The following is a 27,054-nucleotide window of genomic DNA, read 5'->3' as shown; positions in this document are numbered from 1 at the left end:
GAGGGATGTGAGGAAGAATATTTTGATGCAGCGAATGGTAATGACCTGGAACTCGCTGCCTACGAGGGTGGAGGAAGTGGAGACAATAAACAATTACAAAGGAAATTGGATGGGCATTGGGAGGTTTCAAACAGAAATAGTGACTCTGAACTTCCTAACATCCTGTCACTCTGTGATCCTTGTGAAATTTGAAACCAGGTATTCACAACAAGACTCAAGGAGCATCAGCCCACTGGAGGCAAAGTCATGAGACCGACCAGTCCAGCAGAAAGAAACCCTCCGACCCTCCCCATTGACCAACTGTGAGAATGAACAAAATGCAGTCCTGGATGTAATTGAGAGCAGAAACAATAACAGCAGAATCCAACCCCTGGAATCACTCGTGAACTTTTTGGTGTCTCAACAGATGGGATGAAAGACTGAATATCTTCTCACACACAGAGCAGGAGAACGGTCTCTCCCCAGTGTGAACTCGCTGGTGTCTCAGCAGCCGGGATGAAACTTTGAATCCCTTCCCACACTGAGAGCAGGTGAACGGCCTCTCCCCAGTGTGAACTCGCTGGTGTATCTGCAGGTCAGATAATTGACTGAACCCCTTCCCACACTGAGAGCAGGTGAACGGCCTCTCCCCAGTGTGAACTCGCTGGTGTCTACGCAGGGTGGATAAATTAGTGAATCCCTTCCCACACTGAGAGCAGGTGAACGGCCTCTCCCCAGTGTGAACTCGCCGGTGTGCCTGCAGGCCAGATAACTGACTGAATCCCTTCTCACACTGAGAGCAGGTGAACAGTCTCTCCCCAGTGTGAACTCGCTGGTGTCTCTGCAGGTTGGATAACTGACTGAATCCCTTCTCACACTGAGAGCAGGTGAATGGCTTCTCCCCAGTGTGGCTGCGCCGATGAACTTCCAGCTCTGAAGGGGCTCCGTATCCCTTCCCACAGTCCGCACATTTCCATGGTTTCTCCATGGTGCAGGTGTCCTTGCCTCTCTCTTGGGTGGACAATCAGTTGAAGCCTCGTCCACACACAGAACACGGGTCCAGTCTCTCCCCGCTGTGAATGGTGTGATATTTATTCAGGCTGTGTCACTGGTTAAAGCTCTTGAGTCTGTGAACTGGAACACTCTCACTCGAGTGTGACAGTGTGTTGGTGCTTTTCCAGTCACACTAATGTTTGAAATCTTTTCAAACTGACAGCCCAGACAACAATTTCTCCTTCAAGATACAAAGGCCGATGATATTCAGGTCCCAAGGAATATGACTCTGTCAGATCTAGATGTGACGTTTGAGATTTCAGCCTGTGATTCCTCTTTCAATATCCTGTAAAACAAGTTTACAGAAGTCATCAGTGTCAGTACAGGATCGAAATTCAGAACAGACAATTCTAGTTTCTATGGAACATTCTTTCCTCTCTCCAGACTCGAAACATTGGCTCTTTTCTCTCTCCATCTGGGGGATAGCGTGGGAAATGATGCTGCGGTAGATCAGCCAATTCTCAATGAATGGTTGAGGCAGTTCGATGGGCTGAATGGCCAACTGCAGCTCCTGTTATGATTTCTGAGTCGTGGACAGGAAGCAGTGAGCGTGGATCTGTCAATCAGCCTCAATCAGCACCTTCAGGAGAATTGGGAGGGTGAATATTAGATACAGCAGAGTGAGAATGGAGGGAGAGTGAGTGGGATGGAGATTCACAGCTTTTGGGAATGAGAGGGGAAAAAATGTTCATGAGAATCATAGAATTCCTACATCTTATCAACCGTCCCTGAGCCTTCACAATGAATCTCTCTTCTCAAGACACTCTTATCTCTGACTTGTCTGTGCTGCTCGCTGTCTCACAAAGCAGCTGCCTGTGTGTTGATACAAGGTTCCCTGTGAGGCAAGTTTAATGCTCCATGACTGTGTCTTTAATGACTGAATAACTATTGGAATATGGTCAAGTCAGCTAAATCACATGATGCTTTATATTTCGGTTAGTAACTGTCCATTTTGTTAACATAGCACATTTGGATATATAAATATATATAAAAGCAAAATATTGCGGATGCTGGAATCTGAAACAAAAACAGAAAATGCTGGAAAATGTCAGCAGGTCTGACAGCATCTGTGGAGAGAGAATAGAGCCAACGTTTAAAGTCTGGATGACCCTTCATCAGAGTTCTGACAAAGGGTCATCCAGACTCGAAATGTTAGTCTATTCTCTCTCTATAAATATATATAGGACAGCTGCCTCAGCCTTGGCCCACTCTAACACATGCACGAAGCAGGGCTGACTATGTGGAAATGCTCAGATTAAAGTTTCCTGCCTTCTCTGTAACAGCGAGTGAAAATATTTATCGGCTTGCAGACCTTCAAAGGAGTCAGTGTCTGCTATTTCAGCACGAACAGGCTAATCTTCACCGACGTAGGCCCCAGAACATTCTGCTTTTCGGCCTTCACCAGAGGGTGAGCAAGACCAGATTTCTCCATAACAAATACCAAAGGCGAGATATGGGGATATGCTATGCAAATAAAAGATTAGCAGAAGTCAATTTTGAACGCGAAAGGGCGAAAAGCTAGGATTTAATTGGCGAATATGTCCGTCAATGAAGGATTAGAAAAATTCCTGGTTTCTGATTTGCTGTAATTGACTATTATTGCCAAGTTATTTTTCTGTAACATCAGAACCACTTGCGGGACAGCTGCACAGGGTTTCTCCTTGTGCACAAGTCATTAAAGGCTCCACATTGGATTGTGCCTGGTGTCCAGTGCCGTTTGTACTCAAGTCGACTAAGAATGCCTAAAGTTGCTGGTACCCAGGATCTCTGACAACTCTCCCTAACCGGACCTTGATTATCCAAAGGTTGGTCAGAATCCTCTCCAGTAACTTACCCGCCACTGTTGTCAGGTTCACCGGCCTGTAATTACCAGGCTTCTCTTTGCTGCCCTTCTTAAACAATGGAACAACATTAGCCACACTCTAGTCTTCCAGAACTTTGCCAGTGGAAAGGGATGAAGCAAATACCTCTGCAAGGCCCTCTGCAATTTCTTCCCCAAGTTCCCCAAACTCCCACAAGATCCAAGGATGCACTTGATTTGATTTATTATTGTCACATGTATTAGTATACAGTGAAAAGAATTGTTTCTTGCACAGTATCAAGACAAAGCATACAGTTCATAGAGAAGGAAAGGAGAGAGTGAAGGATGTAGTGTTACAGTCATAGCTCAGGTGGACAGAAAGATCAACTTAGTGCGGGGTAGGTCCATTCAAAAGTCTGACGGCAACAGGGAAGAAGCTGTTCTTGATTTGGTTGGCACGTGAGCTCAGACTTTTGTTTCATTTCCCCAACGGAAATAGGTGGAAGAGTGAACGTCCGGGGTGTGAGGGTTGATTATGCTGGCTGCTTTTCCGAGGCAGCCGGATGTGTACAGAGTCAATGGATGGGAGGCAGGTTTGCGCAATGGACTGGACTTCATTCACAATCCTTTGAGAAATCCGTTGGTGAGAAAAGCATGGATGTTAGGGAACTTGGGGAAATGAATAGTGATGTCTTGAGGAGTGTACATATAACAGAGAAGGTGGTGCTGGAAGTCTTAAAGTGCATCATGGGAGATAATTCCCTGGGACCTGATGAAGTGTATCCCAGGACATTTTGGAAGGCTAGGGAGGAAATTGTGGGTCCCCTAGCAGAGATATTTGAATCATCGATAGTCACAGGTGAGGTGCCTGAAGATTGGAGGGTGGCAAATGTTGTGCCTTTGTTTAAGAAGGGCTGCAGGGAAAAGCCTGGGAACTACAGGCCGGTGGGTGAGCCTCACATCTGTAGTGGGTAAGTTGCTCGAAGGTATTTTGAGAGACAGGATCTACAGGCATTTAGAGACGCAAGGACTGATTAGGGACAGCATAGCTTTGTGAGTGGAAAATCATGTCTCACAAATTTGATTGAGTTTTTTAGAACGTAGAGTTTCAGGTCATTACCATTCGCTGCATCAGAATATTAGTATTGTTTCTGAAAATTTCATGCATTCCCTCTTGACTTGACCGGACATCTATTCATTACCAACTTGAGTTTCGCTAAATCCCTGTCTCAGCTGAGGTTTCTAGAACTTTCATTCATTCCTTTATTTTCTTTAGACTTGACTGTCAGCGTCCCTCATTTAACCCATGAAAAACTTTGGTGTATATAAACCTCTGTCCTCTGCATCAAGTCCCACACACTCACCCATCACCATGTCCTCACCATGGGGCTGCAGTGGTTATCACTGCTGCGTCACAGTGGGTTCAATTCATGGCTTGGGTGACTGTGTGTGTGGAGTCTGCACGTTCTCCCCATGTCTGCATGGGTTTCCTCCCACAGTCAGAAAGGCTTGCTGGTTAGGTGCATTGACCCGAACAAGTGCCGGAGTGTGGCAACTAGGGGAATTTTACAGCAACTTGCAGTGTTAATGTAGGCTAAGCCTACTTGTGACACTAATAAATAAACTTTAAAACACTGACCCACACAGGCTCCTGGTTAAACAACTCAATTTAAAACATTGCATCTTTTTTTGCAAATCCTTCCATGACATTATCGTTCCCTATTTCCAGTCACACAGATGTTTGAATCTTTTTCTATAGACACACTTACAATCAGGTTCTGATGAATGGAGTGAATCTGTCAGGTTTTGATCTGATGTCTGGTTTGAGTTTCCCTTCAAATTTTGTCATCAAATTTCCTGTAAAAAAAGATCATCACTGTCAGTCAAGAATAGAAATTAAGTGAGAAACATTTCTCTTGGGTTGAGTTTTCTGTGTGTAAATCCTCCCCTTCTAACTCCTTGTAAAAGGAGTTTCCAAAGTCCATCCCTGTCAGTCCAGGAGAGAAATTCACAACATTCTCTCCTCCTGCTGGCAGGGAGCACCGCGCATGCGCACTATTGCCCATCGCCCCGAGAAAGATGGCCTCCGTCAACTCGGGGCCTCCAAATCGGCATCTGTGGTCGCGGCCTCGAATGGTAGGAACGCGGCACTGAGCAGTTATTATTCGGGTTCTCCTGTCTCCACTGGGTGCTTATGAAGCCTCTCCACCCACCCCGCCGCCTCCATTACCCTCCAGAATAAGCCGTTTCCCTGGAAACCCGGAGCCGATATAACCCCCTTGCTGATACTGCGGCAGCAACATCCACTGCGCATACACTTTAGATCTACAGTACGCATGCGCAAAGTCTGTTGTAAGGATAGATCATATTCTGATTCACTGTGAATGCTGGGTAAGATAGCCACCATTGAAGTATGTTCTTGCATAAAAAATAATTATGTTTTCTGATTCAATTATGACTGAAGCCAAAGCACCAAGGTATAAAATAAAAATAACATACAGTAGCTAGCTCTGTCCTGAGTTTAATCAATGTAAGAAATCTCACAAAACCAGGTTGAAGTCCAACAGGTTTATTTGGTAGCAAATAAACCTGTTGGACTTTAACCTGGTGTTGTGAGACACTGGGGCATTGCAACAGGCCAAGGACAGCGATGTGGGCATGAGAGCAAGATGCTGAGTTGAAATCGCAAGTGACTGGAAAGCGAATGTCATGCTTGTGGACTGAGCAAAGGTGTTCTGCAAAGCAGTCACCCAGTCTGCGTTTAGTCTCCCCAGCATAGAGGAGACGGCATTGTAATGCAGTGGACTAAATTGAAGGAGGTACAATTGAAATGCTGCTTCATCTGAAGGGAGTGTTCGGAGTGTTGGACAAGGAGGATGTACTATTGCACCTTTTGCGAATGCGTGGGCATGTAAAGTGGGATGAGGGGTTGAGGGTGATGGAGGAGTGGACCGGGTATCATGGAGGAAACGGTCCCTGCAGAATGCTGATTGGGGTGGTGAGCGGATGTGTTTCATGGTGGTAGCATGCTAGAATTGGCAGAAATGATCACATGGTTAGCATGACTGCCTCACAGCTCCAGGGACCTGTGTTCAATTCCCAGCTTGGTCACTGTCTGTGCAGAGTTTGCACATTCTCCCCTTGTCTGTGTGGGTTTCCTCCAGGTGCTCTGGTTTCCTCCCATGGTCCAAAGATGTGCAGATTAGGTGGATTAGCCATGTCAAAATGCCCCTTAGTGTCCCAGGATGTGTATGTTAGAGGGATTAGCAGGGTAAATATGTGGGGTTTCGGGGATAGGGCCTGAGTGGGATTGTTGTTGGTGCAGGCTCGATCGGCCAAATGGCCGCCTTCTGACTGCAGGGATGCTATCCTTTGATTGTGGCCGCTGGTGTTGTGAAAAGGCAAGACAAGGGGGGGGACACCTTTCACCTTAATCATATTGAGTGACAGAGCAGGCTTGATGGGGTGAATAGCCTGCTTCTGTTCCTATTTCTTACTATCTCTGAGTCCAAGACAGGAAGCAGTTAACAGAGAATTGCAAAGGTGTAGAATTACGTACAGCAGAGTGGGGATAGAGGGAGGCTGTGTGGCGTGGAGATTAGCAGATATTGAGGATTGAGGGAGGAAAGAATATTCCTTAGAAACTAGAATTGTTTGTTCAGAATTTCTATCCCAGACTGACTGATTAATTTTGTAAACTCTCTTTACAGGTATTACAAGGGAAAAGTTTACAGATGCAAAACTCAGGACAAACATGACTTGAGTCACTTGATTGTTCTTCAACCTTTGAATGTGGAAGTATAAATGTTTGTCTGTGGAAAAGATGTCAATCGTCAGTGTGACTGGAAAAGCACTGAGTTGCATAGCATGTAAAAACATCATACCGTTCACAGTGGAGAGAAGCTGTACACGTGTTCTGTGTGTGGACGAGGCTTCAACTGATCATCAAACCAGGAGAAACAACAAGGACACCAGCACCATGGAGAAACCGTAGAAATGTGAGGTTTGTGGGAAAGGATTCCGTGCTCCCTGTGAGCTGGAAACTCATCAACGCAGTCACAGCGGAGAAGGCCATTCACCTGCTCGATGTGTGGGAAAGGATTAATTGATTCATCCACCCTGCACAGACACCAGAGAGTTCACACCGGGGAGAGGCCGTTCACCTGCTCTGAATGTGGGAAAGGCTTCAGTGATTCATCCAACCTGCTGATACACCAGCGAGTTCACACTGGGGAGAGACCATTCACCTGCTCAGAGTGCGGGAAAGGATTCACACGGGCATCTGCTTTGAGGAATCACGAGAGCTTTCACACCAGTGAGGGACTGTTCACCTGTTCTGACTGTGGGAAGGGATTCGCTCACTCATCCCTCCTGCTGACACACCAGCGCATTCACACCGGGGAGAGGCCGTTCAGCTGCTCTGACTGTGGAAGGGGATTCACTCAGTCATCAAGTCTGGTGAGACATCGACGCATTCACACCAGGGAGACGCCATTCACCTGCTCCGTGTGTGGGAAGGGATTCAGTCAGTCTGCTGGGACAACGAGGCACCCACACCAATGAGACACATTTTAAATGCTCTGACTGTGGGAGTTGCTTCATACAATCTGTGCTGCTGGACACTGAGGAGAGACCGTTCAGCTGCTCTCACTGCACAAAGTGCTTTAGAATGTCATACGATCTGCTGATACATCAGAGAGTTCACACCAGGGAGAAGCCATTCACCTGTTCTGACTGTGGGAAGGGGTTCAGTGATTCATCCAACCTGCAGAGACACCGAGTTCACACTGGGGAGAAGCCATTCACCTGCTCTCAGTGTGGGAAAGGATTCACTCAGTCATCCCACCTGCAGACACACCAGCGAGTTCACAATGGGGAGAGATCGTTCACCTGCTCCGTGTGTGAGAAAGGATTCAATGATTTATCCAATTTACTGAGACACCAACGATTTCATAACGCAGAGATTCATTCACCTGCTGTGTGTGTGGGCAGGGATTCACTTGTTCATCCAAACTGCTGAGACACCAAGGCAGTTACAGTGATTCGATGCTCTGTGGCTGTTAATCGCATCAATTGAGCGACTACATAGAAAGGAAGACTAACAACGAGTTACTTTAGGAGGTATACACCTGTAATGTTTCACTCTGAATAAATCTATTCCAAGTAAAGATTGGCTCCAGTTTCTTCCTTCACCATAAGACTGTCAGGAATAATAGATGGTCACAGAATTCTTGCTGAATGTTGGAAACTCAAGAAAAATAAAATTTCAGGCAGAAGATTACAATCCCAGCAGCTTTTGTGAGGATGGCTGAAAGTGAGTGGGAATTGTCAGGGTCTGATTTCCCACCGATGTTCTCGGAGTCTGAACCATAAGACCAGTGGAAGAATGAAGTGGAGATGTGGACAGGGGTTACATTTCGACCAAGGAGGAAACAAGGTCCGGCCTTGGCATTGTCACTTCCTCATTAAAGAAAGCTGAATACCTTCTTTAAACCAACAAAGCTACACAATTATTTTTACCAAAATGAACTTTATTGTACATAATACTATTTTGTTTTAATTCTTTTAATTTAACCCTATTATTTATAACTGTGTGTGATGTGTTCAGGTTTACTTTTTACATGCCCAGATTCTCTCTCAAGGCACAATCTGGAAGTTATTTATTTCTGTCTAGACCACAATAAACATACCACTGTCCCTTGGGAGAATTCTCCTCAGCTCCAGTTATTCTCCAAGGTAAAACTTTCATTTACCAGCCCCTGTCTATAAATGCTCAGACTTTTGTTCTCATTCCACACGCTAATCTGCTGTAGGTCATTGGTCCAAATTTTCTTCACCATTTCCAGAATGTCATTCAAATACTTCTGATGTTTAAGCAAAATGGTTTGCTGCTCCTGTTTGTTCTTTGAACATTTCATAATCCTGGAGTTTCTCCTGATCTAATTCAGATTGAGTTTTATTTAATTTCTTTCCAGCGATGTCGAAGCTTCTTCATTCTGGACTTTCATTTTGTTTTCTAACATTTTGAATCTTCCTCATCACTCACAAACTACTCATTCCAATCATTGGGGGGGGGTTTAAATATTTTTTTAAAAAATAATTTGTCCATTTCTCTGAACTCCTGTTGTTGTTATTTCTTGTTCTGTCTCAGCAATAGCAGCTACTCTGTCAATTGTCATTCACTATTTGAGGTCTTATTTCCTCTGGTGGTGGACTTTTATCTTGAAATGTTTCCAGCACTTTTCCTGCCTCTGCATTGTCCATTACCAGGGTGGATATCAATATCTTTACTCGTGTTAGTTTGATTTGATTTATTATTGTCACATGTACTAATATACAGTGAAAAGTATTGTTTCTTGTGCACTATACAGACAAGGCATACCATTCATAGAGAAGGAAAGGAGTGTGTGCAAAATGTAGTGTTACAGTCATAGCTAGAGTGTAGCAAAAGATCAACTTAGTGTGAGGTAGGTCCATTCAAAAGTCTGATGGCAGCAGGAAAGAGGCTGTTCTTGAGTCGGTTGGTATGGGACCTCAGACTTTTGTATCTTTTTCTGACAGAAGAAGGTGGGAGAGAGAATGTCCGGGGTGCGTGGGGTCCTTAATTATGCAGATTGCTTTTCCGAGGCAGCGGGAAGTGTTGACACTCAATGGATGGGAGGCTGGTTTGCGTGATGGACTGGGTTTCATTCACAACCCCCTTTGTAGTTCTTGCGGTCTTGGGCAGAGCAGGAGCCATACCAAGCTGTGATACAACCAGAAAGAATGCTTTCTATGGTGCATCTGTAAACGTTGGTGAGAGTCGTAGCTGATATGTCAAGTTTCCTTCGTCTTCTGAGAAAGTAGAGGCACCTCTGGGTGAAGAAATTTGTTGCTTCACTGGAGCACAAATAGATGAGGGATTGTTTTACTCACAGGAACATCTTCTGAACCGTGAACATGGTTTCAGAACATGAAAAACAATATCACCAACTATATAATTCCCCACTATAAAATCTCTAATCAGTAAGCCGATAACTGTCCCCTTTATTAAAGCGTAGTTTAAATTTACACTGCACAATGATAGACACACATTTAGAAACATAGAAACTAGAAGCAGGAGTAGGCCATTCAACCCTTCGAGCCTGCTCCGCCATTCATTTTGCTCATGGTTGATCATCAAACTCAATATCCTGATCCCCTTCCCCCCATATCCCTTGATCCCTTTAGCCCCAAGAGCTATATCTGATTTCTTCTTGAAATCAGACAACATTTTGGCCTCAACTATATTTTGTGATGATGAATTCCACACATTCACCACCTTCTAGGTAAAGAAATTTCTCCTCACCTCAAAAAGGTGTAAAAGTTTTACCCCTTATCCTCAATCTATGACCCCTAGTTCTGGACTCCATCAATACCCAAATTGTAGTTTTAACTCTACACAAATGAGATAGACACACAATTCAAATCAATGACCAAAGTGTAGTTTAAGTTCACTCTCCTGAATGTCACACACACTTCCCATCACAGCAGCTGGTGAAATTTGAATGCAATAAAAAAATGTAGAATTAAGAATCTACTGATGACCATGAAACCGTTGTCGATTATCGGAAAAACTCCATCTGGTTCAGTAATGTCCTTTAGGGAAGGAAATCTGCCATCCTTACCTGGTTTGGTCCACATGCAACTCCAGAGCCACAGAAATGTGGTTGACTCTTAGATGTCCTCTGAAACGGAGGGCAATTAGGGATGGGAAATAAATGCTGGTGCAGCCAGTGATGCACACATCTGATAAATGAATTTTTAAAAAAAATCTACACAATGGGATAGACAGACACTTCCAATCAATGTCTCAAAATCAATACATTTTGTTTCAGAGAACTTTTGGAAAAGTCTAAATCTTTTCCCAACAATAAACTCTGAACTGAGGCAGTATCCCTCAGGATAACAATCTTTCTCGGCTCTTGGACAAAAATGGAGTGATTTCCCCTTCAAATATAAATGCTTCATAAAAGCAAAATTCTGTGGATGAAGGATTCTGAAACAAAAACAGAGAATGCTGGAAAAACTGCAGGTTTGGCAACAACTGTAGGAAGAAAATAGAGATAATGTTTCAAATCTGTGTGACTCTTTCAGAACTAAAGAGAAGAAAAATGTGTTATTTACTGTATAGGACAAGGTGGAATTTACAATTCCTTCATAATCCCTCATGTCTCTATTTTCACCCATCATAAATACATTAGAAGGTACTGATTTCTGACAAGCTCCCTCCTTTGCTGCAACCTTCGCAGGAGAAACACCAACATCTTTAGCAATGCCATTGGTTTAGTTTTAATCTCCAATAATCTGATTTTAAATGTACGACCATGAAAACATATTGGTGTTTTAGACTCAGTTCTATCCTTTTACAACCCTGTGAGCATCTGTTTTCTTTCATTCCTCCAGCGTGTTCTGCAATAGTTAGAGGTCGGGTTGGCAACTCGAGTCCATGATTACTCTCTGTAGAGCAATCCTGTCAATCCTATTCCCCTTCTAGATTCCAATTCCCCTGCAATTTGATTTCCTTCAAATCAATTTCAATCATCCATCCAGTTTCATTTTGGAATCATTGATCATCTCCAATTCCACTCCGCTCCTGGTCAGTGAGTTCCTGTATGAGCTGCGGGCGGGCTGGAGCGGGCAAGAGTTGACAGTGGGAACAGCAATGGCCGGTAGAGTTACAGCGATCCTTCGTGGCCAGGAGGGGAAACTGCAGCAGCAGCAGCACAGTCTGGCCAAAAGCTTCCCCAGTTCAGCTGCTCAGAGGCACTGGGAACCTCTTCAAATGTAAACTTCAGCTTCTCACATTCAGCCCCATCCATCCATCTCTCCCACAATCCACCTCACACTTCCTCTCTCTCTCTCTCTCTCCATCCATCCCTCCCTAAAACAAGAACCATTCACTCTGCACAGCAGTTTCATCTTCATTCCCCCAGTCTGTATTCCAGCCTTCATCACACCCACTCTGCTCCCAGATACTTTACACCATTAGATATTACAATTCAAACTTTATAATCTCTACAATTTAATATTTGTTATTTGGCATTTAGAACGGAACAATCTCATTAGTGACAGACAGCATGGTTTTGTAAGAGGGAGGTCGTGCCTTACAAATTTGGTGGAGTTTTTTGAGGAAGTGACAAAAACGGTTGATGAAGGAAGGGCCGTGGATGTCGTCTATATGGATTTCAATAAGGCATTTGACAAAGTCCCACATGGCAGGTTGGTTAAGAAGGTTAAGGCTCATGGGATACAAGGAGAAGTGGCTAGATGGGTGGAGAACTGGCTTGGCCATAGGAGACAGAGGGTAGTGGTCGAAGGGTCTTTTTCCGGCTGGAGGTCTGTGACCAGTGGTGTTCCGCAGGGCTCTGTACTGGGACCTCTGCTATTTGTGATATACATAAATCATTTGGAAGAAGGTGTAACTGGTGTGATCAGCAAGTTTGCGGATGACACGAAGATGGCTGGACTTGCGGATAGCGAAGAGCATTGTCGGGCAATACAGCAGGATATAGATAGGCTGGAAAATTGGGCGGAGAGGTGGCAGATGGAGTTTAATCCGGATAAATGCGAAGTGATGCATTTTGGAAGAAATAATGTAGGGAGGAGTTATACAATAAATGGCAGAGTCAACAGGAGTATAGAAACACAGAGGGACCTAGGTGTGCAAGTCCACAAATCCTTGAAGGTGGCAACACAGGTGGAGAAGGTGGTGAAGAAGGCATATGGTATGCTTGCCTTTATAGGACGGGGTATAGAGTATAAAAGCTGGAGTCTGATGATGCAGCTGTATAGAACGCTGGTTAGGCCACATTTGGAGTACTGTGTCCAGTTCTGGTCGCCGCACTACCAGAAGGACGTGAAGGCATTGGAGAGAGTGCAGAGAAGGTTTACCAGGATGTTGCCTGGTATGGAGGGTCTTAGCTATGAGGAGAGATTGGGTAGACTGGGGTTGTTCTCCTTGGAAAGACGGAGAATGAGGGGAGACCTAATAGAGGTATACAAGATTATGAAGGGTACAGATAGGGTGAACAGTGGGAAGCTTTTTCCCAGGTCGGAGGTGACGATCACGAGGGGTCACGGGCTCAAGCTGAGAGGGGCGAAGTATAACTCAGACATCAGAGGGACGTTTTTTACACAGAGGGTGGTGGGGGCCTGGAATGTGCTGCCAAGTAGGGTGGTGGAGGCAGGCACGCTGACATCGTTTAAGACTTACCTGGATAGTCACATGAGCAGCCTGGGAATGGAGGGATACAAACGGTTGGTCTCGTTGGACCAAGGAGCGGCACAGGCTTGGAGGGCCGAAGGGCCTGTTTCCTGTGCTGTACTGTTCTTTGTTCTTTGTTCAAGGCAATCACAGACAGCAGATAAATCATCAATTCCACTCCCACCCTGAGCAATAGGGGATATATTTATACATTATCTCATTTCATAGTAAAACCCACACACTGAGCCTCAGATTTGCTTCTGTTATTATTTTAGTGTCCAGCAGGTGGATATTAGAATGAGATTAACATCAACCCTTCATGGTCTCAGTCTCCGTGTTTGTGAGAGTGTGTGTGATAATGTGTATGTCTGTGCATGTGTTTGTGTAAGTCTGAATATTTTTTCGTCTGCATGTCTGTGAATGTGTTTGTCTGCCAGTTTGCCTGTAGATGTTTGTCTGAGATTATGTATATCTGGAGATATGTTTGTGAGTTTCCCAGTGTCTGTCAATGTGTCTGTGTGTCTGCGAGTTTGCCTGTTGCTGTTTCTGAGATTGTTATCGATTTGTGAATGGGTCCATCTGTATTAAAGTATATTAAAATGAAAAATAATAGCAACAAGAAAATTACGGCAGCACAATTCTCCAATAAGATCCTTTCGTCATCTGAGAATTCAGTGATCTCCCAGGTAGAGACCAATTATCTCACAGCACCATAAGAGGGAGCTCCCTCACTGTGTTCGCTGCAGCAGGAGGAGGGTGGGATGAAAAGGTCTTCAGTTATTGTCAATCTTTTCATGTTTAATAGATGTTTTGTTAAAAGCTAATTGGCCGTCCAGTGACTCTGTTCATCCACATTTCTAAAACAAAAAGGTAAAAGTTATGGTCACTTGAGTCAGGGTTTTATTCTTGGACCGTCCTGTCCAATAGTAACATCAGCTGGGATTGTAACATTCCATCTCCTCTCAGCAGCTCATCGTGTCCAGGAGACCCACCTTCTGTTCTGTTCACCCAATTCCCACTAAACTGCTTTTAGATTTGGATAAGTTTGTATAAAATAGATAAAGGTGGATATTCAAGATACTTCACAAGTGAATAAAGGCACAAAATTCCACAGATTCTGAACAAACAAAATAAACTTTTCTATACACCTGTGAGAAAGGTACAACAATTCACAATATGAGGAAGGGGAGATTGAATGGTAGTTTACAAGGGCATGTGTCAAGGATATTTTGGAGAGAAGTGGATGATGATATTGGATTTGAAGGAGGGAGCTATTAACAATAGCAGCTATTATGGAGAAGTCGTGCTGTCAGTAGTTCAGTGGGAATAGGACTGAAGGATCAGGAGATGGGACTCATGGACAAGATGAGCTCTAAGAGGACACGAGGGGAGGTGGGAGAGAAACTGCAGAAAGATCAGAGTTCAGAGCGCAGACAAAAGGGAGCGTTAGAGGAGGTTTGGTTCAGTGGGTTAGGGGAAGGAGGGAAGCAGCAGAGGCAGCTGATTGGATTGTCCCAATCCTAGTGACAAAGAAGATCATGAGTTTCTCCTCCATGAGCACTTGTGGGGAGGTGAAGATAGAGGAAGATCAACGGGAGAGCACCACAAAAGGAATTCAATTGTGTTGATGATATTAAAAAGATTCAACGTGGCATTGAACACAAAGATAATTTATTTGACTTTTATTCAGAATGTTAAACAGTACAACTGGCTAGAGTTCATTAACATCAACAAAAACAAACCCAATGAACATATTACAGTCATGGACAGGATTAACAGCAGATTCCAATCACTGTGTTACTTGTGAATTCTTTGGTGTTTAAGCAGGTTGGATGAATCAGTGAATCCATTCCCACACTCAGAGCCTTTCTCCGGTGTGAACTCACTGGTGTCTCAGCAGGCTGGAGGACCGAGTGAACCCCTGCCCACATTCAGAGCAGGTGAACGGCCTCTCCCCGGTGTGAACTCGCTGGTGTCTCAGCAGGTTGAAGGACTGAGTGAATCCCTTCCCACATTCGGAGCAGGTGAATGGCCTCTCCCCAGTGTGAACTCGCTGATGGACAATGAGGCTACATGATTGCCTGAACCCAGCCTCACAGTGAGAGCACCTGAATGGTCTCTCGTCAGTGTGAACACGTTGATGGGACATCAGTTCACTAGAACTTTTATAGCACTTCTCACAGTCAGAGCATTTAAAAGGTCTCTCCCGAGTGTGAATAAGCTGGTGTGTCAATAGGTGGGATGACCGAGTGAATCCCTTCCCACAGTCGGAGCAGGTGACTGGCCTCTCCCCAGTGTGAACTCGCTGGTGTAATGCCAAATTGTATGACTGAATGAACCTTTTCCCACACACAGAGCAGCTGAACGGACTCTCCCCAGTATGAACACGCTGATGTAATGCTAGGTTGGATGACTGAGTGAAATCCTTCCCACATATGGAGCAGGTGAAGAGTCTCTCCCCAGTGTGGGTGCGTCGATGTGTTTCCAGTTTGGATGGACAAGTGAATGCTTTCCCACAGTCCCCACATATCCACGGTTTCTCCGTGGTGTCGGTGTCATCATGTCTCTCCAGGTTGATGATCAGTTGAAGCCTCGTCCGCACACACAACATGTGTACAGTTTCTACTCACTGTGAATGGTGATGTATTTTCAGGCTGTGTAACTGGTTAAAGCTCTTTCCACAGTCAGTTCACTGGAACACTCTCACTCGGGTGTGCGTGTGTCTCGGTGCTTTTCCAGTCACACTGATGTTTGAAATCTTTTCCCATAGACAAAACAAACAAACATTTCTCCTTCCACTTTCCAAGTACGATGATATCCAGGTCCTAATGAATCGAGTGATTCTGTCAGATCTTGATGTGATGTCTGGTTTGAGATTCCCGACTGCAATCCTCAACTTCTAATAGCTGTAAAAACCGTCAATAAAAGTCATCACTGACAGCCCAGGATAGAAATTCTCAACAGACAATTCTAGTTTCTCTGGAATTTTTTCCTCTCGAACCCCCAAAGTTGCAGATCCCCATCCCACACATTCTCCCTCCTCCCTGAACTGAAATCCAAATAAATTAACAGATAATCATTTCAGTATCCTTTTAAAAAATGTGTACAACTAGAGATAGTATTTTCGATGATTCACTTCATTCATAACACATGAGAAAACATTAATCTGAATCACCCCGACCCGATCAGTCAGAATAGCAGATATTAACTTTGTGTCCAGAACTGACTGTTTAGAGATTTGATGAGAAATTGTGAAGGGGGTTTCTCTAAACCTCCCTCTCTAACTAAGTTAAACCTGGTTTCAGTCTCGGGGCCTATTCTGCTTTCTGGTTCTCTTCCTGCTGACTAATTAACCTCAATTAAATATCAAGAATACTGAAGCCATTGTTTTTGGTCCCCCTTCCAAGTCTTGTTCCTTTGCAATCCACTCAATCCCTCTTCCTGGAAAATGTCTGAAATTAAGCCAGTTTGTTCATAACTTGGTGTCCCATTTGATCCCAAGTTTCTGGGACTGCCTATTTCCACCTCGGTAACATCGGCACGGTAGCACAGTGGTTAGCACTGCTGCTTCACAGCTCCAGGGTCCCGGGTTCGATTCCCGGCTCGGGTCACTGTCTGTGTGGAGTTTGCACATTCTCCTCGTGTCTGCGTGGGTTTCCTCCGGGTGCTCCGGTTTCCTCCCACAGTCCAAAGATGTGCGGGTTAGGTTGATTGGCCAGGTTAAAAAATTGCCCCTTAGAGTCCTGGGATGTGTAGGTTAGAGGGATTAGCGGGTAAAATATGTGGGGGTAGGGCCTGGGTGGGATTGTGGTCGGTGCAGACTCGATGGGCTGAATGGCCTCCTTCTGCACTGTAGGGTTTCTATTCTATTCTATTCTATCACATGCCCTCAACTCTGCCTCAGTGCATCTGCTACTCAAACCTTCATTCAGGCCATTGTTACCTCCAAACTCAACTGTTCCATCGCACTCTTCCAGGCCTCCCACATTTTATACATGGGAACGTGAAGTCATCCAAAAGTCTGCCAACCCTTTCCTAATTAACAGCAAGTCCCTGATCACCCCTGTCCTCCGTGACTTGCCTTGGCTCCCAGTCATGCAACACCTTGATTGTAAAATTCTCATCTTTGTTTTCAAATCGTTCCATGGCTTCAGCCCTCCCGATCTCTGTAATCTTCCCACAAACATCTGAGATATCAGTGCTGCTCTTGTACATTCCCTACTGTAATTGCTCCACTACTGGTGGTGTGTCTTCAGTTCTTCAGCCCCAGGATCTGAATTCCCACCTCTGTCTCTACCTCACTTTCCTCCTTTAAGCCTCTCTTTAAAACTCACCTCTTTGTCCAAGCTTTTGGTCATCTGTCCTAATATCTCCTGATGAATCTGGGAATCTCACTTTGTTTTATAATGTTCCTCAAAGTTTATTTATCAGTCACAAGTAAGACTTACATTAACACTGCAATGAAATTACTGTGAAATTCCCCAAGTCGTCACACTCCAGCACCTGTTTGGGTGAATGCACCTAAGCAGCACATCTTTCCGACTGTGGGAGGAAACATGGTACCCGAAGGAAACCCACGCACACACGGGGGAGAATGTACAAACTCCACACAGTGACCCAAGCCGGGAATCGAATCCTGGCGCTGTGAGGCAGCAGTGCTAACCACTGTGCCGCCTGTGTGAAGTGCACTGGGATGATTTATGATGTTATAAATAGAAGTTGTTGTTGGCTATAATTCTGACCTCCTGTTTTACAACAACCCACTGTTTTCACAATAAACTCTATCTCTGATGTTTTTCTCTGCTGAGGGTTATCCATTTGGTTTTGCCCTTAATAAAGATGGCAGATGTTAACGTCTGAGGATTTTGTCTTGTAAATTGAGGGATTAAAGTTTAATTATTAGTGCCACAAGTAGGTTTACATTAACACTGCAATGAAGTTACTGTGAGAATCCCTGAGTCACCACACTCCAGCACCTGTTCGGGTAACACTGAGGGAGAATTTAGCACGGTCAATGCACCCGAACCAGCACATCTTTCAGACTGTGGGAGGAAACCGGAGCACCCGGAGGAAACCCACGCAGACACGGGGAGAATGTGCAGACTCCGCACATACAGTGACCCAGGCTGGGAGTTGAACCCGGGTCCCTGGCGCTGTGAAGCAGCAGTGCTAACCATTGTGTCACCCATGCCCGAGATCCGGCACCTGGCCGACACCGGGTGTTTATGAAGCCTCACCGCCCGGATCCATTTATGTTTCCGGTTTTCTTTCGGGCTCTGGATCCGCGCCATTTAAAATTTCCATTGAAAACCCGCCGGCTCGAGCTCCTTCCCGCCTGCGGATCCACAAAGTTTTTCCAAATCCTCCCAGCCACCGCCTAACGCTGACTCCGCTTCTCCGGGACAAACAAGCGCCAAGGACAGCAATGACACTGCGCATGCTTCACATCACAATGCCCGGGCACTGATTGACGGCAGCTCCGGACCAATAGGAAGAGGGGGCGCGGCTGGAGGACCGAGCGGGAGTGGCTGGTCCTCCAACCAATCGGAGTGAATGAGGGGCGAGTCCAGGCTGGGAGTGGAGCATGCGCAAAGATGATAAGGCGCTGGGGAGCCTGGGAACGCACTGCGCAGGTGTGGTGAGCACAGTAAGAAGTCACAACACCAGGTGAAAGTCCGACAGGTTTATTTGGAATCACGAGCTTTCGGAGCGCCGCCCCTTCATCAGGTGACTCACCCAGTCCAACACCGGCATCTCCACATCAGGTGGTGTGGGTGTGCGCTCTGAGCATGCTCAGTGTCAGTCATGGTGTTGGGGAGGGTTCTGGGGGAGATTATGATGTGGAGATGCCGGCGTTGGACTGGGGTAAACACAGTAAGATGTTTAACAGCACCAGGTTAAAGTCCAACAGGTTTATTTGGTAGCAAAAGCCACCAAATAAACCTGTTGGACTTTAACCTGGTGTTGTTAAACTTCTTACGGAGATTATGAGCACAGGGTAGGAATGGAAACCACGGCTGCACTGGAAACAGCACCAACTTCTGGCCCAGGAAACAGGCCCTGGCTTTACCGCAGGCGGCTGGACATCTGGGAGGATTTGGAAACACTTTGTGGATCCACAAACCCTTCAGAATCATTGTCAGCTCCTGGTTTGCAGCTGCGGGGCTTCTCCCGGGAACAGGCCCAGGTTAACGGCCCCATCCTGGCTCAGCCACTGGAGGATGGTTCACATCAGAGGATGGGGGAGGGGGACAATAAATAAGAGGTTACACTTTGGCCTCAAATCAATGAGGACTCTGATCTCTGGGAAGGAAGGAAACCCTGGGAGGTGGGCGGGGAGGATTCACAAACACCCGCTGGAGGACCCAACACCCCCAGTAAGACCCATTGGTTTTATTGTCAGTCTGCAGACAGGAGCTGGAGAACTGAACCCAGACAGAGGAGAGGGAGGGAGAAAACTGAGAGTGGAGGAAAGAGAATTGTCTGTTCAGCATTTCTATTGTGGACTGACACTGAGATGTTTGAAAACTGCTTTTACACATTGTTACAAGTTGACGATTTACACAGAGAACTCAACCCCAAGAGAAATGTTTGTCTCTCTGTGATTTCTGTTCTGCATTGACTGTGATGATTTTTGTAAACAGAGATTATAGCTTTCAGGAAAGATTAAATGGATTGAAGTTTTTTCCTATCGAGCAGTGACCTGATAAAAGTCTTTCAAATTATTAGTGGCTTGGACAGGGGAAATGTGGAGAGAATGTTCCACTTGTGACAGAGTCTAAAAGAAGGAACGATCAATAAACAGAGTCATAAATACAAGATAGTTACCAATAAATCCAAGAAGCAATACGGACAAATTTCTTCACTCACAGGTTTAGAATTACCATAGAAATGAGTTGAGGAAAGTGCTGAGATTGTTTCAAAAGGAAATGGGAGAAACACACAAGAGAAAAAGAAATAGAAAAATCAACTGAAAGGCTGAGATGAGGTCTGTGGGACAGGAGAAGATGTGTCAAGTATAAAGAATTAAACTGAATGGCTTGTTTGTGTCTTGTATATTCAAAGTAATTCAATGTAAACTCCTTTTCCAGAATATCTGCAGACGGGCGATTCAAACCAAAGGTCTCGGGATCTGACAGTGTCACATGGTTCTTCAGGATCTGAATATCAAAGGCCTATGAATGTGGAATTATTCAACATCAGTGTGACTGGAAAAGCCCCGAGACACAGACATCTCAGTTATTTTTCCACAGTCAGCTGGAACAGAGCTTTAACCAGTCACACAGCGTGAAAAGAAATAGCACATTTACATCAGGTAGACACCGTACTCGTGTTCTGTGTGTGGACCTGGTTTCAACTGATTATATAACCTGGAGAGACAGGAGGACACCTGCACCATGTGAACAAGGAGCAGCAATAGGCCATTCGGCCCCACAGGCCAGTTCCGCCATTTAATAACATCATGGCTGATCTGATAGTGAGCTCAAATCTGCATCCCGCCTACACCCGATAGCCTGTCAATAATCATGGAGAAACCGTGGAAATGTGCGGACTGTGGGACGGGATTCAATTACCCATCTGAGTTGGAAACCCATCGACGTATTCACACTGGGGAGAGGCCATTCACCTGCTCTGTGTGTGGGAAGGGATTCACTCAGTCATCCAGCCTGTACACACACCAGCATGTCCATACTGGTGAGAGGCCATTCACCTGTCTTCAATGTGGGAAGGGATTTAATGCTTTATCAAACCTCCGGACTCACCACCAGGTTCACTCTGATCAGAGACCGTTTCAATGTTGTGAGTGTGGGAAGAGCTTTAAAAGCAGAAAGGATTTGATGATTCACCAACACACTCACACTGGGGAGAGGCCATTCATCTGCAAAGTGTGTGGTAAGGGATTCACTCAGTCATCCCACCTCCTGACACACCAAAGTGTTCACATTGATCAGAGACCATTTAAATGTTCTGACTGCGAGAAGAACTTTAAAAGTAAAAAGGATTTACTGATTCACCAACGCACTCACACTGGGGAGAGGCCATTCATCTGCTCCGTGTGTGGGAAGGGATTCACTTGTTCATCCCAGCTCCTGAAACATCGATTTGTTCACACGGATCAGAGACCTTTCAATTGTTCTGAATGTGAGAAAACATTTAAAAGCAAAAAGGATCTTCTGAAACACCAGCACACTCACACTGGGGAGAGGCCGTTCACCTGCTCTCTCTGTGGGAAGGGATTCACTCGATTAGCTCACCTTCTGAGACACCATCGAGTTCACACTGGGGAGAGGCCGTTCACCTGCCCTGTGTGTTGTCAGGAATTCATTGATACATCTGACCTTCTGATACACCGGCGAGTTCACACTGGAGAGAGACCGTACACTTGCCTCCTGTGCGGCAAGAGATTCACTCAGTCATCCCACCTGACTACACACCAACTTGTTCACACTGATCAGAGACCTTTTGAATGTTCTGATTGTGAGAAGAGATTTAAAAGTAAACAGAATCTGCTGAAACACCAGCGAGTTCACACTGGGGAAAGGCCGTTCAACTGCTCCATGTGTGGGAAGGGATTCGCTCAGTCAAACAACCTGCTGAAACACCAGCAAGTTCACAGGCGACAGCAGGGGTTGGATTCTGCTGTTATTGCTGCTGTTAATCACATCCAGGACTGAATAGTGTCTGGTTACCAGTGAGGTTCCACAGTTTTGTGGTATATATCAACGACTTTGACTTAAATGTAAGGCTCATGATCCAGTTTGCAGATGATACAACAATTGTATTTGTGTTTAACAATCCAGAAGAAAGCCGTGGACTGCAGGAAGATATCAGTGGGCTGGTCAGATGGGCAGAAAAATGGCACATGGAATTCGATCTGGAGCAGTGAGAGAGAATGAATTTGGGACATTAGACAAGACAAGGGAATGAACAATAAAGGGATGATACTGAGAATTATAGAGGATCAGAGAGAACCTGGAGTCAACATCCAGGCATCCGTGAAGGAGGCTGGACAGGTAGATCATAAGACCATCAGATGTAGGAGCAAAATTAGGCCATTCAGCCCATTGAGTCTGCTCTGCCATTCAATCAAGGCTGATCAGTGTCTCAATCAGGTGGTCAAGAAGACATTTGGCCCAAGCCTAGTGTATAAGAGGAGGGAGATTATGCTCAAACTGAAGCAGAGAGTGGGAATAAATGGATCCTTTTCAGAGTGACAAGCAGTGACGAGTGGGTGCGGCAGGTTCAGTGCTGCAACCCCAGCTGTTCATAATATACATTAATGATTTGGATGAAGGAATTGAATGCAATATCTCTAATTTTCAGACGACACTAAGCTGGGTGGCAGTGTGTGCTGTGAGGAGGATCCTGAGAGGCTACAGGGTGGCTTGGACAGGCTGAGTGGGCAGATACTTGGCAAATGCAATATAATGTGGATAAATGTGAGGTTATCAACTTTGGTGGCAAAAACAGGAAGAAAGATTATTATCTGAATGGTGGAGTTTAGGAAAAGGGGAAGTGCATCGTGACCTGGGTGTCATGGTGGGACAGTTGCTGAAGGTTGGCATGCAGGTACAGCAGGCAGTGAGGAAAGCTAATGGCATGCTGGCCTTCATAGCAAGAGGATTTGAGTATGGGAGTAAAGATGTTTTGCTCAGTTGTACAGGGCCTTGGAGAAGCCACACCTTGAGTATTGTGTGCATTTTTGGTCTCCTAGTCTGAGGAAGGACATTCTTGCTATTGAGGGAGTCCAGATAAAATTTAACAGACTGATTCCTGGAATGGCAGGACTGACATATGAAGAGAGACTGGATCGACTGGGCTTTTACTCACTGGAATTTAGAATGAGAGGGGATCTCAGGAAGGCAGCTCACCACCACCTCAAGGGCAATTAGGAATAGGCAATAAAAATACTGGTCTGGCCAGTGACACCCACACCCCATGAAAAAAAAATGTCTGTTCAAACAAGACTTAATTAAGGCAGGACAGAATTCTTTGGATAATAAATTTTACATTAAATTAACATTAAAATTATTATTAAAAGAAAGAGATTTGCATATCAATTCAGGAAAACTTCCAAGATGGTGCTGGAGTGTGGCAACTTCTTGCAAGCTGTTCCCAGCACACCCTCTAATTCTATCTTCTACTCGTTCTGTGCTTCTAAAACTTTATTCTAACTCTTATGACTGAAACACTACATTCTGCATCCTCTCCTTCTCTACGTACGGTACTCTTTCTCTGTATAGCACACAAGAAACAATGCTTTTCACTGTATGCTAATACATGGGTAACGAAATTTGCAGACGACACAAAGATAAGTGGAAAAGTGAATCGTGTGGAGGACGGAGAAGATCTGCAGAGAGATTTGGACAGGCTGAGTGAGTGGGCGAGAATATGGCAAATGGAGTATAACGTTGATAAATGCGAGGTTATACACTTTGGAGGAAATAATAACAAATGGGATTACTATCTCAATGGAAACAAATTAAAACATGCTACCGTGCAAAGGGACCTGGGGGTCCTTGTGCATGAGACGCAAAAGCCCAGTCTGCAGGTACAACAGGTGATCAAGAAGGCAAATGGGATGTTGGCCTATATTGCGAGGGGGATAGAATATAAAAGCAGGGATGTCTTGATGCACCTGTACAGGGCATTGGTGAGGCCGCAGCTGGAATACTGTGTGCAGTATTGGTCCCCTTATATGAGGAAGGATATATTGGCATTGGAGGGAGTGCAGAGAAGGTTCACCAGGTTGATACCGGAGATGAGGGGTTTGGATTATGAGGAGAGGCTGAGGAGATTGGGTTTGTACTCGTTGGAGTTTAGAAGGATGAGGGGGGATCTTATGGAGACTTATAAGATAATGCGGGGGCTGGATAGGGTGGAGGCGGAGAGATTCTTTCCACTTAGTAAGGAAGTTAAAACTGGAGGACACAGCCTCAAAATAAAGAGGGGTCGGTTTAAGACAGAGTTGAGGAGGAACTTCTTCTCCCAGAGGGTGGTGAATCTCTGGAATTCTCTGCCCACTGAGGTGGTGGAGGCTACCTCGCTGAATATGTTTAAAGCGCGGATGGATGGATTCCTGAGCGGTAAGGGAATTAAGGGTTATGGGGATCAGGCGGGTAAGTGGTACTGATCCACGTCAGATCAGCCATGATCTTATTGAATGGCGGGGCAGGCTCGAGGGGCTAGATGGCCTACTCCTGCTCCTATTTCTTATGTTCTTATGTACTTATGTGACAATAAATCAAATCAAATCTGACAATGATTTTTGCAACTTTATCGAGGTGTTGATCCATCACAGCGTTCCCCTCTCAAGACTCTGTCTCAGACACAATCCCACTTGCTGAGATGGACATGTGATTCTTGCCTCGAGTGAGTGTCTTCAGTAATCAGCCAGCAACAAATCATTACGGAGCCCTGACTTTTCACCCCTGAGTGGCCAGCACCCGGTGTCAGAGTCTGGGGTAAACCACTGTGAGCTTATTACCGGTATATGTGACATGCCTGGACACATCCCTGCCGGCCCTACCCGAGACTCCTCCCCCCCCCCCCCCCCCCCCCCCCCACCCCGGTCCAGGTATAAAGGCGACTGCTCCCCACCCCTCTGCCTCAGTCTGGACCAGTTCATCGGCATGGGTGTGCTCCAAGTATTTTGCTAATAAAAGCCTATTTGTTCTTGCATACAAACTCGTCTTTGCTCAATTGATGGTGCATCAGAGTCAACCTTTTCCTCAGTTAATAATTACCTCAAGCTGCTGCTCGGGTTAATCCAATTAGTTCTTAGGCACAGTGGCCACCCAGCCTCAGTATAGCAGACAAGAATACAAGAGAGTTAAAATCTCTTGATTTTGAACTATCTCGCTATCCACTGGATCAAACTAAAGATTGTAATGTACCATTCCTCGGGACCTTTATCAGGGATCCTTCATTATTAGAATAGTTTGTCTGAAATTGTCGTTTCTCACACAGAGAGACATGTAATAATTCAACTTAACAAGTTTTGAATGAAAATCCAGTCTTTCCAATATGATTATTAATTCATTATTTATAACTTAATCAAGGTTCATCAATTGTACAATCATCTGTTTCATGACTGGTTCCTCCCATCATACAGTAATTTGATTAATATATGTGGTTAATACAGTGAACAAAATGACCTCTTTCATCACATGTTAGTCTGACTTCCTTGACCTTGTTAGTTATTACAGCAGATACAATATAAAAATGGTCAAGTTAAATTAAGGTCTGACCAATCGGACCGACTTACAGTGAGAAACATGATTGAAAGCAGCAGTAGTGAGAAAGGGTCAATTGTAAAGTTAAAACTGAGATGTGTCTGGTGCAGTTTTAACAGAGAATATCTAGTCTGATGTAAGCTGATGCAGAATCTAATGTAACGGTAACTAAGAGAGATGTGAAGTATAAACAGAGACTTAGTCTTTAGTGGGATTAAAACCAGGGCCTCCTATGGTCTAAACAGAGAGATGTTTTGTCTAATTATTAATAAGGAGAGTTAAATGTAGAATAGAGCAATTGTCTAGTGTAACATAAACTGAGACGCAACCTGGTTTAACATAAATATAGTGGTTAGCACTGCTGCCTCACAGTGTCAGGGACCCAGGTTTGATTCCCGGCTTGGGTCACTGTCTGTGCGGAGTCTGCACATTCTCCCCGTGTCTGCTTGGGTTTCCTCTGGGTGCTTCTGTTTCCTTGCACACTCCAAACATTTGTGGGTTAGGTTGATTGGCCACGCCCCTTAGTGTCAGGGGGATTAGCAGGGTAAATATGTGGGGTTATGGGGCTAGGACCTAGGGAGGATTGTCAGTGCAGGCTCGATGAGCTGAATGGCTTCTTTCTGCATGAGAGGACTTCTATGCTTTGAAATATGAACATGGTCTAGAAACAGTCTTAACAAAGGGAGGGTCTGCAGTAATTTAAATAGGGGCACGGCTGGCACAGTAACTGAGACAGAGCTGTGAACAATGTGAACTCAGACAGGGTCTGGAGTTGTACAAAAAGGCTCAGGTGTAATAATAACAGATAATAATAACTGAGACAGGGCCCAACTTAAAATAACCAGAGATGGGAACCAGGATTTTACAGCCCTTCTTGCCCAGCAGTACATTATTGTCCTGTTGAACTAAATGCAGATTTAAATGGTTCATTGTCTTTCCAGAAGAAGAAAAGCTGTGCTCGGACCATAAAATTCTGATGTGGAGATGTCGGTGCTGGACTGGGGTAAGCACAGTAAGAAGTCTCACAACACCAGGTTAAAATCCAACAGGTTTATTTGGTAGTACGAGCCACAAGCTTTCAGAGAGTTGCTCCTTCATCAGGTGAGTGGGAGTTCTGTTCACAAACAGGGCATATAAAGACACAAACTCAATTTACAAAATAATGTTTGGAATGCGAGTCTTTACAGGTAATCAAGTCTTAAAGGTACAGACAATGTGAGTGGAGAGAGGGTTAAGCACAGGTTAAAGAGATGTGTATTGTCTCCAGCCAGAACAGTTAGTGAGATTTTGCAATCCCAGGCAAGTTGTGGGGGTTACAGATAGTGTGACATAAACCCAAGATCCCGGTTGAGGCCGTCCTCATGTGTGTGGAACTTGGCTCTCAGTTTCTGCTCAGCGATTCTGCATTGTCGTGTGTCGTGAAGGCCGCCTTGGAGAAAGCTTACCTGAAGATCAGAGGCTGAATGCCCATGACTGCTGAAGTGTTCCCCGACAGGAAGAGAACACTCTAGCCTGGTGATTGTCACCAGGCAGGAGTGTTCTCTTCCTGTTGGGGAGCCAACAGGATTGGTGATTGTCACCAGGCAGGAGTGTTCTCTTCCTGTTGGGGAGCACTTCAGCAGTCATGGGCATTCAGCCTCTGATCTTCGGGTAAGCGTTCTCCAAGGCGGCCTTCACGACACACAACAACGCAGAATCGCTGAGCAGAAACTGATAGCCAAGTTCCGCACATGAGGACAGCCTCAACCGGGATCTTGGGT

At 45.2% G+C, this 27,054-nt stretch overlaps 1 protein-coding gene across 1 annotated transcript; it reads right to left on the bottom strand.

Annotated features, from left to right (window-relative positions):
* Positions 1-308: 308 nt before the first annotated feature.
* On the bottom strand, positions 309-18,445 carry LOC144485398 (uncharacterized). Its single transcript, XM_078203588.1, is given in 3 exon segments — positions 309-961; positions 14,917-15,964; positions 18,296-18,445. Coding segments are annotated over 2 exon segments (1,338 nt in total). The 5' UTR covers positions 15,670-15,964; positions 18,296-18,445; the 3' UTR covers positions 309-376.
* Positions 18,446-27,054: the final 8,609 nt, after the last annotated feature.

This window comes from Mustelus asterias, unplaced genomic scaffold (assembly GCF_964213995.1).
Source record: "Mustelus asterias unplaced genomic scaffold, sMusAst1.hap1.1 HAP1_SCAFFOLD_193, whole genome shotgun sequence".
Lineage (NCBI taxonomy): Eukaryota > Metazoa > Chordata > Chondrichthyes > Carcharhiniformes > Triakidae > Mustelus > Mustelus asterias.
Note: the sequence above shows the minus strand (reverse complement) of the source record. Positions and strands in the feature narration are given on the sequence as shown.